Source organism: Motacilla alba, chromosome 2, assembly GCF_015832195.1.
Source record: "Motacilla alba alba isolate MOTALB_02 chromosome 2, Motacilla_alba_V1.0_pri, whole genome shotgun sequence".
Lineage (NCBI taxonomy): Eukaryota > Metazoa > Chordata > Aves > Passeriformes > Motacillidae > Motacilla > Motacilla alba.
In genome coordinates this window covers 129,646,315-129,660,306 of record NC_052017.1, presented here as the reverse complement: position 1 = coordinate 129,660,306, position 13,992 = coordinate 129,646,315, and the positions used below count along the sequence as shown (strand labels likewise).

The 13,992-nt window shown below is 40.2% G+C and overlaps 1 protein-coding gene across 4 annotated transcripts in view; it reads right to left on the bottom strand.

Annotated features, from left to right (window-relative positions):
- Window positions 1–13,992, bottom strand: part of MATN2 (matrilin 2) — a 71,723-nt gene that overhangs the window by 38,307 nt on the left and 19,424 nt on the right. For all 4 annotated transcript variants that reach the window (XM_038128690.1, XM_038128691.1, XM_038128694.1 and 1 more), the window contains exons 3-4: window positions 7,967–8,536; window positions 4,248–4,370 (exon numbers count right to left, since the gene is read on the bottom strand). In XM_038128690.1, the coding sequence (XP_037984618.1) occupies window positions 4,248–4,370; window positions 7,967–8,536 (693 nt within the window). The remainder of the gene's footprint in view (window positions 1–4,247; window positions 4,371–7,966; window positions 8,537–13,992) is intronic.

Genomic DNA, 13,992 nt, shown 5'->3' with positions numbered 1-13,992 from the left:
AGCAAAAAACTTGGGGATATTTCATTTCCGACTTTTAGAATTTTTCATTTTTACGCAAAATACCATAGCAACTTACCTCTCCCATGCGAAAGATCTCAAAAAAATGACCATGACTAATGAGGTCAGTTCAGCACCTAGCCAAATAAAGCACACTGGGCTTTCTTTTCAACAGACTAAAGCTTTATGAGAAGCCCAAGTTTGCCCAGCGAAAGCTCTGGAAAGCAGAGTACTTTGTGTTGCTCAAAGACTGCTCAACACATAATGGTCATTTACAGCTACAAAATAGGCTTTTGGAACATGTTTGAGGAAATCAGCCAAGCAAAAACAAATTTTCTTTTATAGCTGTCTGCTTCATATCAAGCGGCATGATGAACAGCATAAACAGTCGCTTAACTCTTTTGTTCCAGTGTAAATACCCACAAATAGATAATTTTCCAGCTTGTTTCAGCTACATTCCTCTTTTGTATCATTTTGTTTATTAATGTAAGATTTGAGCATCTCTAGAGAAGAATGGCAGAGATTAGTTAAACAAACAAATACAGTGTAATAAGTAAAGAATACCCATTATCTGACACAAACGCTCTTCTCTAGAAAAGTTAGACCACAGTACAAGAAAGGATCATCCTTTCAACGATGCAAAACCATAATAATTAAACAAATGTAAGAATATTTTTAGTTAAAAAAACCCATTTCCCAGCATGAAGTTGCCAGTTCATTGCTGATTGAAGCCATTTGGTTAAGGGCTTTGAAGAACTGAGTACTGATAGCATAAACTCTCACAACATTAAAAAAAAAAAAAAAGGGGGAACAGAACAATAAAAACAGAGTCTAACAAAAGAATGAAAAGAGAGTATAACATTAGCTACATAGCATTCATCTTTGCACTGTTTAATTCAGAAAGTGTTAAATTATGTATGTAAAGAAACTCTTTGTTCATTGAAGAGGTGCCAATACAACCAAACCTTAGATAAATACATCTGGTTTATGTTGATCATGTATTGTACTTAACATAAACATGATGAAGATTTATTTTACTTAGATGTCAAGCAAGGAATCCATTGTCTCTGCGCACTTGTGGGCAATTAACAGTTAGTGAAGGTAACTAAAATACTCCCAGACTGTGCATTTTTCTTTCACTGTGGTTCTCCTTCCTCCAGAACTAAGCTGTCCCCTTTGTCCAGGCTCAGTTTCCCCATCTTCATGAATTCTGTTACATCTCTGTGGGGGTGGCAGACATAATTGTTTGACCACCTCTAGACTGATAGTGCATCATCTCTCTCCTTCACCAATGATTTGCACCATCCTAGCATATTCAAGGCCAGTTTGATGACTCTCAGATTTTCAGTGCTAATTACTAAAATTAAATTATAATTTGGTGATGTAAAAAAACCAGAGGCTACAAACACATTGAAGGACTAAATTCCCTTTCATATTGATCAAAGTGCAATCTGGTATCATCTGATTGATGATCAAAGCAATCAAAGAAATCACATGAGAGGTAAGTGGGGAAAACTAATAGATATCATAGCTAAAAAAGAAGGTAAAGCAATGCAGCAAAGGGCTTGGAAAAATGAAAGGGAGCATATTGAGGGCTACTGTGCATGGGTCACCAGCAGGAAAATTACATACAATTCCAAAACTCTTGGAAATTAACCTGTATTTGAAGCAGTGCAGTGCCCAAATGTTGAACTACTGGCTGAGAAAAACTATGGAAATGTAAAAGAGTAAAAAGAAGAATGGACAATAAAGAAAGACTTTTTCATACTTGTGTCATGGTTTGACGCTGGCCCAATGCCAGTGCCCCCATGAAAACCTATTCTCCCCTGGTGTCTGCTGTGAGATGCGATCAGAGACAGAGCAAAGCAGGCCTCCACTTGTGAACAAGAAAAAAAACTTTATTATCTTACAATTCTAATAAAATGAACACACACAGAGCAGAACGGAAACCTTTCAAACATTTCTCCTCCCCTCACTCAATTTCTCACAGAATAACACAAAACCTTAGATCTTTACCCAGTCCATCACCCTTCAGATAATCAACTCAGTCCATCTCCACCCTTCCGACAATCACCTCTCATTTCATCAAGGAGAGAGGAGCCCCCTTGCGCCACAGGTTTCCCCTGGAAAAACACAGCCGAGTCCAGCTGTGTTTCCCCGTCACTCAGCAACCACCTTCGTGACTTCTTCCTTCCATGTTCAGTGCTCTCACCACTGCACATGGACCAGAGCTGCTTTTAGGGTTTCCCCTTTCAAGGATGCCTTGCCCAGTTCCAGGAGGAAACGACAGTCTCTCACCATTTTCGGGACACTAGTCCCCCCCAATATTTCACCCCCTGGGGCCGAGGGGTCTCACCATCACTCATCACCTGTCGTCTCCGCTCACATCGCTCCTTTGGCACCAAGCCATCCGCCTCCCCCTAAAATGCAGTCTCTGTATTATAGGAAAGATTCTGTCCATGGCTATACAAGAAAAGTCCAGCCAAAAGCCACTCCATCATCTCCTCCACCTAGGATTTTCTCAACTTCTCTCAGTCGTTCTTCACTTGCACAGCTCTCATCACACTTGCATATTTCCTCTTATCCGTCTCTCTCCTCCTTTGACTCCCGGAGGATCAGCATTTGCAAGGTTTCCATCATCCCACAGAAGGGTTAAAATCACAGTCTCTGCTCATCTCGAACTCCCACACTAGCTCCGCACTCTTCCCTTGCCGCCCCCCCCTTCTCTTCTCTTCCTCGGCCCGGCCGGTGCTATCAAGTTCAAGATAGCACTGGCACGTCTCTCTTTCTCTCTCTCTCCTGAGGAAGGGGGGGCTGCCCGCTGTCTCTCTGAGTTCTTCCACCCTTCCATCTCTGTGGGGAACTCACTCTTGTCCAAGCCATCGCCTCCCGTTCTCTGCCCAAGGCTCCGGCCCACCTCCCTCGGCCGCGTGGCTTTCCCCTCCCCCGCCCAGCCCGAAGCCGGGCAGGGGAGGTCTGACCTTCTCCACCGACCGGAACCAAGAGAAAGTTCCCCTGGGAGTTCCTCGCTTTTAACCCCTGTGTTCTCAGAGGCGTATCCATATCCTCAATGGTCAAACCAGGTGCCAATATCCACATCTGGGCACCTATTGGTTTGACCACCACCACCTCCCAAAAACTCACTTCCTCTCAAACCACGACAACTTGTAATTAAATTTTTAAAAAATTTACTCACATTCTTTCACTGTTTCATTGGTGCTTAGTATTTGATATAAAACAGCTCTAAGCAAGAGAGACTAAGAATCCACTAATCTCAAGATACCTGGTAGTTTTATGGCACTCCCCTGAGATACAGAACATCAAACACAACTGTAGGATTTAAGCCTGCAGTCTTCATCCTAGTTCTAAATTATTGATTGTAAGAGGTACATCCTATGCTCTCATGATGACTGTTTCCCACAGTTTCTTGAAAATATGTTTTCCAAAATTTTTCTTCTGGCTGAAATCAGTTTAGCAGCTTTAATTTGAATCCATGCACTTTCATCTGAATCTGTACGCTGTACAAGTAATAAAAACTTGAATTTTTAGCACGTACATTTTCCACAAGTAATTAAAGCGTTACATAATTTGCTGTTAGTTACTAGGAAATAAGTTAAAATGGACTAACAAAATGCCGATGACAAAAATCAAAATTAAAGTAAAATAAAGTTTGTTATTATAAACTATACAGCAAATTACTCAAAACTGAAAAAAGTCAACACTCTCAAAGAGAGGAATGAGAGCATAAGCAAGACTTCTGAAACCATTCTTTAAAAGGTTGCAAACCCTTATATTTCGACCAGCAGTTAGAAAGAGCTTTTCAGAATGTCAGGTTATTTCACAGTTTTCTAGTCTGGGGTTTATTGCACCATTCTGTACATTTTTGTACAGTTGTTAGCTGGACAAGTTAGTAAAATATCTAAATTCACTTCTTGAGATGATAAAGTTATTGATTTGGTTGTTTTTAATTGTTGAACTTAAAACACCAATAAAATTCAAATGTAATTTCATATAGTTACAGTGTAGCCCTGCAGAGTAGTGTATAAAATTCAGCTGGATGTATTTCAGAGAAATTTGTAAGAACTTCACTTAAAGCAAGAAAAAGAACTACAACTTCACCTTTCTAGACACTTTCTGATGATTATCATTAATTATGTACTGACCTCAGTTCTTTATGAGTCCAGCAGAAAGGGTAAGTGATTAAAGTAACATTTTTTGGGAGTATGAAAGAGAAAAGAAAGACAACTTACTGCTGCAAGTCTTCTGGTCAGCATTCAGAATGTATCCTTGTTTACATCTGCACAAGTAGGAGCCAGGGGTATTTATGCAGAAGTGATCACAGTGATGCTCAACTATACTGCACATATGAGGCACTGAAACAAAAAAGGAAAACATTATTAGCTGCTGGTCTTAATTACTTGTGGTCACAACCAAAAAAAAACGCTGTAGAAAATTTTAGTGAAGTAATTCAGAAATTTCAAACTAAGTGTTGCAAGTAAAGACAAAAATGAGAGCTTAAGAAAACAAAAATACACAAGGGAGTATCTGAAAAAAACTAGTCATTTGGTGGCCCTATGAAGACAATGAAACAAACCTATTATAATCATCTTTAGAAAATAAGAGAAATTTAAGTGTAAGCTGATTTAGAGAACATTCAATTTCTTGCATGAAGAAAATCACCACACAGCACCCAATAATAAAGAAGAATGATTAAAAAACAACTTAATGAAGAGACTATTTTGCTTGCTTAGTTATTAATGTTGAGGAACGTGCAAATAATACATGATGACACTGAGGATATGTATCTCCAAGATTTATTATGCAGGAGCTGAGTTGAGCTACCCTCCAGAATGTAAGTCTTTCTGAGTCTATTTTTGTTCTGTTGGTATTTTATGTCTCTAACAGCAAGTATTAAAATGCAGCAGACAGACAATGAAAGAGAAAAGGAATGGAGACCCATTCAGTAACATTCATTGTTGAACTAGTTTCTCTCCAGAGTAGTATTTGGGGATAAAGAAATCTTGATGTTTTCTTTCTAGTGCAGTATTGCTTGCATGTAATTTCTATAATATGTAGGTGAATTACTTCTCAGAGAACTTTGTGTGGAAAATTATCTATTTTGCTCAACAGCAATTGGGGATTGATGTGTTCCTTAATGCGCTAGGTCGAAAAAGCTCAAAATTTATGGAATAGATACTAACAGTAATCTTCCAGAAGCCACAACAGAAGCCTGCTAAGTAACTTAACCTGGTAGGTGTGGTACTTGTGGAAAAACCCATATGTGATTTTAAGATATATAATGTATCTGCTCTTTGGCATGGTTACAAGAGTAAGGTATTTATTGCTAACACATAAACCACCACAATTCCCTAATAACTTAATCAGCTTCTTGGACCTCACAAATTTCTCCCATAATAAATGTTCTCAAGTACTTTTATTTATGTGAACACAGACTACTTTGACTTGTCTTGTCATCTTTCTGTCTCATCTGTTGCAGGAGATGTTTGGTGATCACAGGAAGGTAATAGAAAGGGTGATCTCATAGTTAAGGATGGCTGTAGAGCTGTGAATAACATGTTGTATTAGTCCAAAAATGTTACATGCCTGAAAATCACACCAGGGATTGCACATAGTCAAATATTTAAAGTTAGTGCATGGTTTTGACAAACTTAACCCTGTTTCTGTGCCTCCATTTACATTTCCTCCAATGTAAAATGGAGATGCAACCATATTTACTTCACAGGAATATAATAAAGACTTTATTTACCCCTGATTGCTCCATCCCAAGTCCTGTCTTTCTCACACTTCATCTAATCTCCATCTCCTTTCCTGGATTCTGTTCCCATTTCCATTGACATTTTTCAGCATTTTCAACTCTTGTCTTATTCTTCATGCCTCTGATCCCTCAGGATACTCTTTGCTTCTGTTTTACCTTGCTGACTAGTAATAAAAGGGGGTCCTGGCTTCAACTGGTGTTTCTGACATCCCCAAACCTTTAACAGTCAGGGACAGCAACTGTAGGGAACCTCTGACTTAACAGAATAGAGCACATCCAGTTCACAGGGATTCTTCTGAGAATATAGGTCCTGGGTACTTTGTAGGTAGTAAGTAGTGCTTAAGTTGGCTTACTTTTTGTCTTCCCCACAGAGCTTCACCATTTGGCCATGGTTTTCTCTTGTCATCACAGGAACCATGAAGACACATTCCCACAGACATAAGGGTGATTCAGACACAAGAACAGCTCAGGGACCAAGGTCTTTTCCCACAGCATGAAGCCCAGCAGACAGCATCCCAGAAGACTTGACCAGAGGGGTGCCTTCAATTGCTTTAGCAAAGAAACAAGGTGTCCAGATGTTCCACTCCACTACAATGATACTGCTTCTGGGTCCACACCTGGGAGGATTTAAACTAACCACAGTTCCTGGAGGAATGCAGGTGCTCCAGGAAGCAGAGGCTATGATTACTCTCTTAAAATTCATCAAGCTGAATGGTGCTTCACAATCAAGAGCAAAAAAAAATGCTATGGATCTTATCTCCAATTTATGTTGAAATCCATATGAATCTAACAGCTTAAACTCTCTGTTGAACCTGGGTCTGAGTTTTTAAACACGTCTTAGCATATCACTTTGAATTCTCAGCACAGCAAATCCTGCGGAGGCATTCCCTGGGAGCAGGAGGCAACTGCTATCCTTGTCACCTCCACAGTCCTCCACCAGCAGTGGGGGGGTGGCTTTACTGAGGAACACATAATTTTGATTAAAAGTGACTTTAATAAATTTATTGGACACGGCCCAATCAGAAAAACATCCCAACCAAGTAAATGGTATTTGTACTGGATTTGTTTCTAAAACACAATCTTAAAAAAATCAGCATTTGCTGAGTATTCCTTTTAAACTCTGAAACCATGATTAGTGTACTCTTTCTTGGTTTTTAAATATATTCTACTATGCCAGCTAATAATACAGCAAGGAAGAAATGGGAAAAAATCTATTACTGATGAATGTCTGTGTTTGTGTTTTGTGCTGAGACCATTCAGCTGCTCTTTGAAACAATTTTGGAAAAGATCAAGTAAGGAAAATTCTCCAGACTATTCTTACAATAAGCTGCAGTTCTTTTCTGGCAAAAGCATCCCTAGACATGAGTGCACATTTAATCTTACCATGCATTCTTTTTCTGGATTCTAGGGAAAATGCATCAGCTTAATGCCAAATTTGTATGAAACACTTTCTTATTTATCTCAGGAATAAATAAAAAAGTCTACTAAGCACATAGATTAAAATAAAATTAATTACAAATGCCATAATATTTGCAAAATGTAATTCCTTATCAGGGAATTACAGATGGAAATGATATCTCTGTTGTAAGTTAATGCCTTAATTAAAATATTTACCTTATTGTATGAATGAATAATGCCACTGTAACAGCTTTTCCTAACTTCCTGTATTTAAAATAGATGGAATACAAACCTGTTAAGTCTGTGTTTCACTTCTAGTCACAAGGCATATACAAAAATGATTCTTTGCATAGAATTAGTATGTAAACTTTGGAAGAGGAATCCATGGTCTCTCAAGACTATTTAAATAAATGAAAGCAGTTCAGCAGTCACTACTAAAGGAGATCACACTTGAAATGAAGAGATGAAAAAACTTACCTAATATTCAAAAAGCAGAGATCATAAATGTATTGCTATTATGCAATAAATAGGAAAATCATGCTATGTATGTTTGCCTAACTGCTTATGACCACAAGCAATTAAATCACATTTTATGGCATTTAACAGTAGCATGAGTTTTCCCTACATGTGTGACTGCTGTTCTGGGTGTTGTTTGGCTAATCTCCCTTCAATACATATGCTCTAACAGATAAGGTTTCATGTAAAAAAAAAAAAGTTTAATTATAATGCATATTTTTTGTTTCATCTATATTTCACTTTTATCGATATATTCAAATCTATAGACAAAAATCTTACCACAAAGTTTAGTCTGGAAGGCAGAGGTCAGTGTTTCAATCTGACTGAAATTAGCAACCAGAAACACATGTTCTTCATGTGGTTCGCTCCCAATGGACTTCAGAGTGTTCATATCCACTCTTCCCACTCCAATAGCAAAAATCAGGATTCCTGAGTTACGTGCTTTAGCAGCAATCTCTGCCACAGGATCTTGAGGTCTCCCATCTGTCACTATCATGATAATTCGGGGCACATTCTGCCTCAGAGGTCGAGCCCCCTCTGTTTCTGAAAATGCAATGTTCACTGCATACTGCAGAGCTAGTCCAGTCATGGTGCCAGTGGCCAGGTGCATCATCCTCTTCACTGCTCTTTCAATGTCCTGCTTCCGCCTGAAGGTCTTCAGTGAAAACTCCTGTTTGACCGTGCTGCCGTACTGAATCAGACCCACGTGCGTGGCATCAGGGCTGATGTCCAGAAACTGCAAGATGGTCAAAATGAACTCCTTCACTTTTTCAAAGTCATAATGACTCACACTGCGAGAGCTGTCAATGATGAAAACAAGGTCCAGACGTTTATTGTTGCAAGAGTTTTCTAAAAGGAAAATGCAAAAAAAAAAAAAACTTTACAATTTCAAAAGGCGAACAGGTTCAGGTTTACTATCTAAACAAACACTCTGATAAGTGCTGTGAAAATTCAGGAAAAATAGGACATACCATAATTATTATAAATATAATTGGGCGATATAAATTTGTTCTCTAGTAAATAACAAAAACTGCCACATACTTGATCATTGTGTGTGTTTGTGTGTGTGTGTGAGAGAGAGACAGATAAGAGCCCAGAATGGTTATTGGCAGTGGAACGGTGAGATGGAATCAACAGAGCTTGGGTTGGAAAGGCCATTAAAGATCATGTATTCCAAACCCCCTGCCGTAAGCAGGACACCTTCCACTAGACTGGGTTTCTCAAAGTCCCATCCAACCTGACCTTAAACACTGCCAGGGAAGGGACATTCACAACTTCTCTGGGCAACCTCTTCGAGTAAAGAATTTCTTCCCTATACCTAATCTAAACCTGGCCTCTTTTAGTTTATTATTAGTTCATTTCTTCCTGTCCTACCACTACATGCCCTTGTCAAATGTCAGTCTTCAGTAGTTGTGTGTTACCCTGTTGTGTCATTGTTGAGATTTTGACCTCATTCCCTATGCAAGGATGGAAATCCTCTCTGAATGACAGTTAACTATTTAACACTGTGATGCTTTGTGTGGCAGGGCCTGAACATTTAGAAATCTAATACTGTGACAAGTCAGGAGGATATAAGTGTTTCATTAAAAACAGAGAAAACAGAACACAAAGAAATAGAGGTCAAAAGCATCTGTTAATTGCACTGACTGATAAGAGATGTGATTTTTCAAGGAAGCTGGCACTAAGCAGCACTTTGCATGTACAAAGTACTGTTCTCAATGATGTCAACTGCAGCTGTGAATGCTCAGCAGTTCTACAAATCAAATGTCATGATTTCAAGCATGTAATTAATACCCATCTGGGGAAAGTTTCATGTATTGGACTGGCTCGGCATCACAGAGAAATTATATGGTTGCATCAGAGAGAAAATCCTGTTGTCTGCAGTGGCACTCCACTTAGCCAAAAAAACTGCTCATAGTGAACGCTCCCTGAAATCTATGTCAGCTATCAGAAACCTTTTTTGCCAAGAGTCACTGAAGCAGAAATATTACAGACAGAGTATGTCTACATCTGACTATGGCACAGATGGGCAGGCCAAGCTAATAGGGACAGCAGCAGAAGCGAAGGCTGTCTGTCTTCTAGGCATCCTAAGAGCTTTCTGGGACTCTGGGTATGTCCTCTGGCTTCTGCTCAGCATACTTTTCTGAAAGAATATGAGAAATAGGAGACACATGTATGAGTTGCATGATGAGAATGGATAGAGACTGACCATTCACAGGAAGCCAGCACATGACAGGCTTGAGGCAAGCCTGTGAGTTGAGCTATCAGACTTGCCACAGAAGAAGACAGCATATGGAAAAAGATCAAAAGGACTTTGATGGGATGCTGATGAAAGGACGTCAACAGAGGTGTAATGTGTATACTAAAGACTCCTCCAAATTAGGAAATCCCTACGTCACAAAAGCATTGCAGTTCAGGGAATAACTGCAGGTGGCATTTTCTTGTCCTTAAATTATTCCACATGCATCTACTTTTGACCTCTGTCAGAGACAGAACAGAGGGTCAGATATACCTATGGCTTCAATCATTGTGTCCACTCATCTTCTTAAATTCCTGTGGCTATGAATAAACCTGTGAGGTTGTTAGCTGTGTTTGTAAACCTGGCTTGAAAAATTAAAGATGGGAAGAATGCTCATCAGACTGCAGTGGCATCCTCATTTTACTAAGACGAGACACCCCTAATCAGTAGTTTCCTGTATTGCCAAACCCAATTCAATTCTCAGTGCACTGTCATCCATCTTGTACAGTGAATGAGGCACTAGCGAATGTCTGGTGGAAAAGTAGTGTCTGACTGTATAATCAAAGGTCATGTCATACTGCACTAGCACAAGTGGGCCAATCAAGGACTCAATTGGAAAAACGTCTCTCTGTAGATTGTCCTTTAAACAAATTCGCTTGTGACTGCTGACGAACACTCACCATGCACTTCTGCCAAGGCAGGGGTGAGAAAGATGCCTGTTTTCACTCGTTAACTCAGAAGCCTCTTTCATAGATTACCAAGAACATTTTTTGGCATAGAATAAAAATGCTCTTTAATGACAATAAAAATGACTGCCTGGATTTATTCATGTGCAGTCTACAGTACAGCTTTATTCATAAGCGTAGGAATATGCTCCGGTTGCTTATTCTTTCAAAATCAGAGCAGGTTGAATACAAGCCAAGCTGAGCAGAAACAAAATTCCAGTTCTAATGGGATATAGATATCCTGACATAACTATTTTCCACCTTATTATCTTAATTACCTTATATATAAAAATTACAAATTATCTTTACTAATATAACATTAATGATTCCAGCAATACAAAGAGAATGCTAAGTTATGATTTGTGGCAGCAGACCAAGAGGAAAGACAAATACAGAAAAAAAAGGTTAATATGTGTGTACATATGACGGGAAGGACAGATAAGAGAGAAGGGTAAAATGGATGCTATTTTATTTCCCTTAAAACATTTCAGCATTGATTCACTAAAGGTAAATCATGCTTGACCAGCCTGATTGCCTTCTGTGATGAAACGACTGCCTGGATGGATGAGAGGAGAGCAGTGGATATTGTCTACCTACAGTTGAGCAACGCTTTCAGTGCTGTCTCTTACAAAATCCTCACAGGCAAACTCAGGAAGAGTGGACTGGGTGAGTGGACAGAGAGGTGGTTTGGTTTGGTTTGGCACAAGGTCTAGTTAGAGGTCTGTCACTGGTGGTGTCCCCCAAGGATCAGTACTGGTCCCAGTATTGTTTAGCTTTTCACCAATAACTTGGGTGAAGGGGCAGAGGCCTCCTCAGCAAGTTCCCCAACAACCCAAAGCTGGGAGGAGCGGCCGATACCCCAGGGTGCTGTGCAGCCCCTCAGAATGACCTCGGCAGGCTGGAGAGATGGGCAGAGAAGAACCATCTGAAATTCAACAGAGGTGATCCTGCACCTGGGGAAGAGGAACCTGCACCAGTAGAGGCTGGGGGTGACCTGCTGGAAGAAGCTCCGCAGAGAAGGACCTGGGGGTCCTGAAGGACAATGAAATGTCCATGAGTTGGCACGGTGTTCTTGTGGACAATAAGGCCAAAGGTATCCTGGGGTGCACTAGGAAGAACATTGGCACCAGGTCAAGGGAGGTGATCCTGCCCCTCTACTCAACCCAAGTGAGGCACCATCTGGAGTGCTGTGTCCAGTTCTGGGCTCCACAGTACAAGAGAGACATGGAGCTGCTGGAGTGGGTCCAGAGGAGGGCTACAAAGAGAGACATGGAGCTGCTGGAGTGGGTCCAGAGGAGGGCTACAAAGACCATGATGGGACTGTAGCATCTCTCTTAAAGGCTGAGAGAGTTTGGTCTGTTCAGCTTTGAGAAGAGACAACTGAGAGGAGACCTCATCAATGTCTATCGGTCTCTGAAGGGAGGGTGTAAGAGGATGGACCAAGCTCTTGACAGTGGTGTCAACCAATAGGACAAGAGGCAGTGTGCAGAAATTGATGCCCAGGAAGTTCCACCTGACCATGAGGAAAAACTTCTTTATTTGTGTGGGTGCACTTGAACAGGCTGCCCAGAGAGGTGGTGGAGTCTCCCTCACTGGAGATATTCAAGAACCATCTGGACACAATCCTGTGCCATGTGCTCTGGGATGTGCTCTGGGATGTCCCTGCTTGAGCAGGGAGGTTGGACCAGATGACCCTCTGTGCTCCCTTCCAACCTCACCTGTTCTGTGATTCTGTGAAAACATATCAGAACTACAGCCATGGTGTTGAATCCTTGTAATTGGAATATAAAGATTTGGATCCCAGTCTGAAGAGACTCATTCATCTATTCTGAAGTCTGGAATGAATCTTGGTGGGAAAAAGCCTGGAGAGCCTTGGTGGACAGAAACACATCACATTGTGCTGAATTACTTTGGAAAAATCTACTGAACTGAATGAAACACAGTGTTTTTCAAAACTACTTTAACCAGCAAATTCTATCTATAGAAATACCAAACATTTCCAAATTAAGGCATATTTAAAATCTTTGTCTTCTGATTTGGTATGATTTTTTTAAAGCTCTGTAATTATTAAAGTTGATTTAACTCGGGCTCAGTGAAAAATAATACGTAACTCTTCTGCAGATAAAAAAATCCAGCTTGGTGGTATTTTGAGGAGTGGCAATCAGTAGTAATGACACACACATCTAAACAGTCATCCCCTCAGATAAATTTTCAGTGATAGCTTTTTAGCAGTTACATGCTTCTCTGTTTGTCCTGTAAACTATAATCTCTTCCTCTGACCAGCTCTCATTTTGAACAGTGAGCTTTCTCACAACTTTGGCAAACATCTTCATAACCAAAAGTAATTCCCTTTCACTCTTATGAAAATTGACATACTCACTGAAAAGAGCTACTCATCCATAAACCTACTTTTAAGTCAGCAGAGGTCTTTTATTGCCAACACAAAACTTAAAAAAACCCTCAGTGTGGGTTGTATTATCCAAAGGGGAAGCAAGAAGAGGAAAGACAAAGACAGAAGGAAAGGTCAAATCAGTAGTAAATATGTTCTCCTTCTCTACTCAATATCCACTTCGTTAATGCCACCTTTGGAAAACTAACAATGCAAGGAAATTTCAGTTCTACTGGGAAGAATCCAGCTAGGATCCAATTACTGAGAAATACAGAAAGCTTAAAATAATATTGAGCATCTTAATTTCCTCTAAAGCTGAAAATTTAGTTAAATAATTTTATCTGATGACTGCAGGTTTCCTTCTATTCCTTTCTCAAGGCAAATTATGCTCAGCCTGTTTTGGCTTTGACAAAACTCACAGTGCTTTGATTTTGCTCACCCATCCAGGGTCTGTGTCTGAGAGCATGTTTCTATCCTCTCATTTTTCACTAACATTACATTCCCTTAATACAACTAAAGTAGCACTAGGGAGCTTTCTTGGGCATTTGAATTGACTCCTCTAGACTGTTAAATCATTAGAACAGTTCCTGCTACTGTTGTCTGAGGACAGTTCACATTTTCTCAAGCAGTCCTCGGGTATGATATAGGAAGCAGCATGAGCCAGGGATTCATCCTTTGTGGATAGAACTGGTCTGTGAGCTCAGGGTATTCCTCAGCAGAGAAGCAGGCCACATTGTACCATGGTCTCAGTGCCAGAGAGCAGCCTAAGGCACCAGCTGGCTCCATCCACAGTATTAAACTCACAGTGCTGCTCAAACAGAGTGGCTGTATGCAAGAGGCCTCCTGGGAATAATCCCTGTAGGGACTATTCTCTGTCCCTTCTGAACCACGCATGGTGATTGCTAGTCACTGTGGGCCAGAGACAACTCCAGCCATTTAACAGCAACAATAA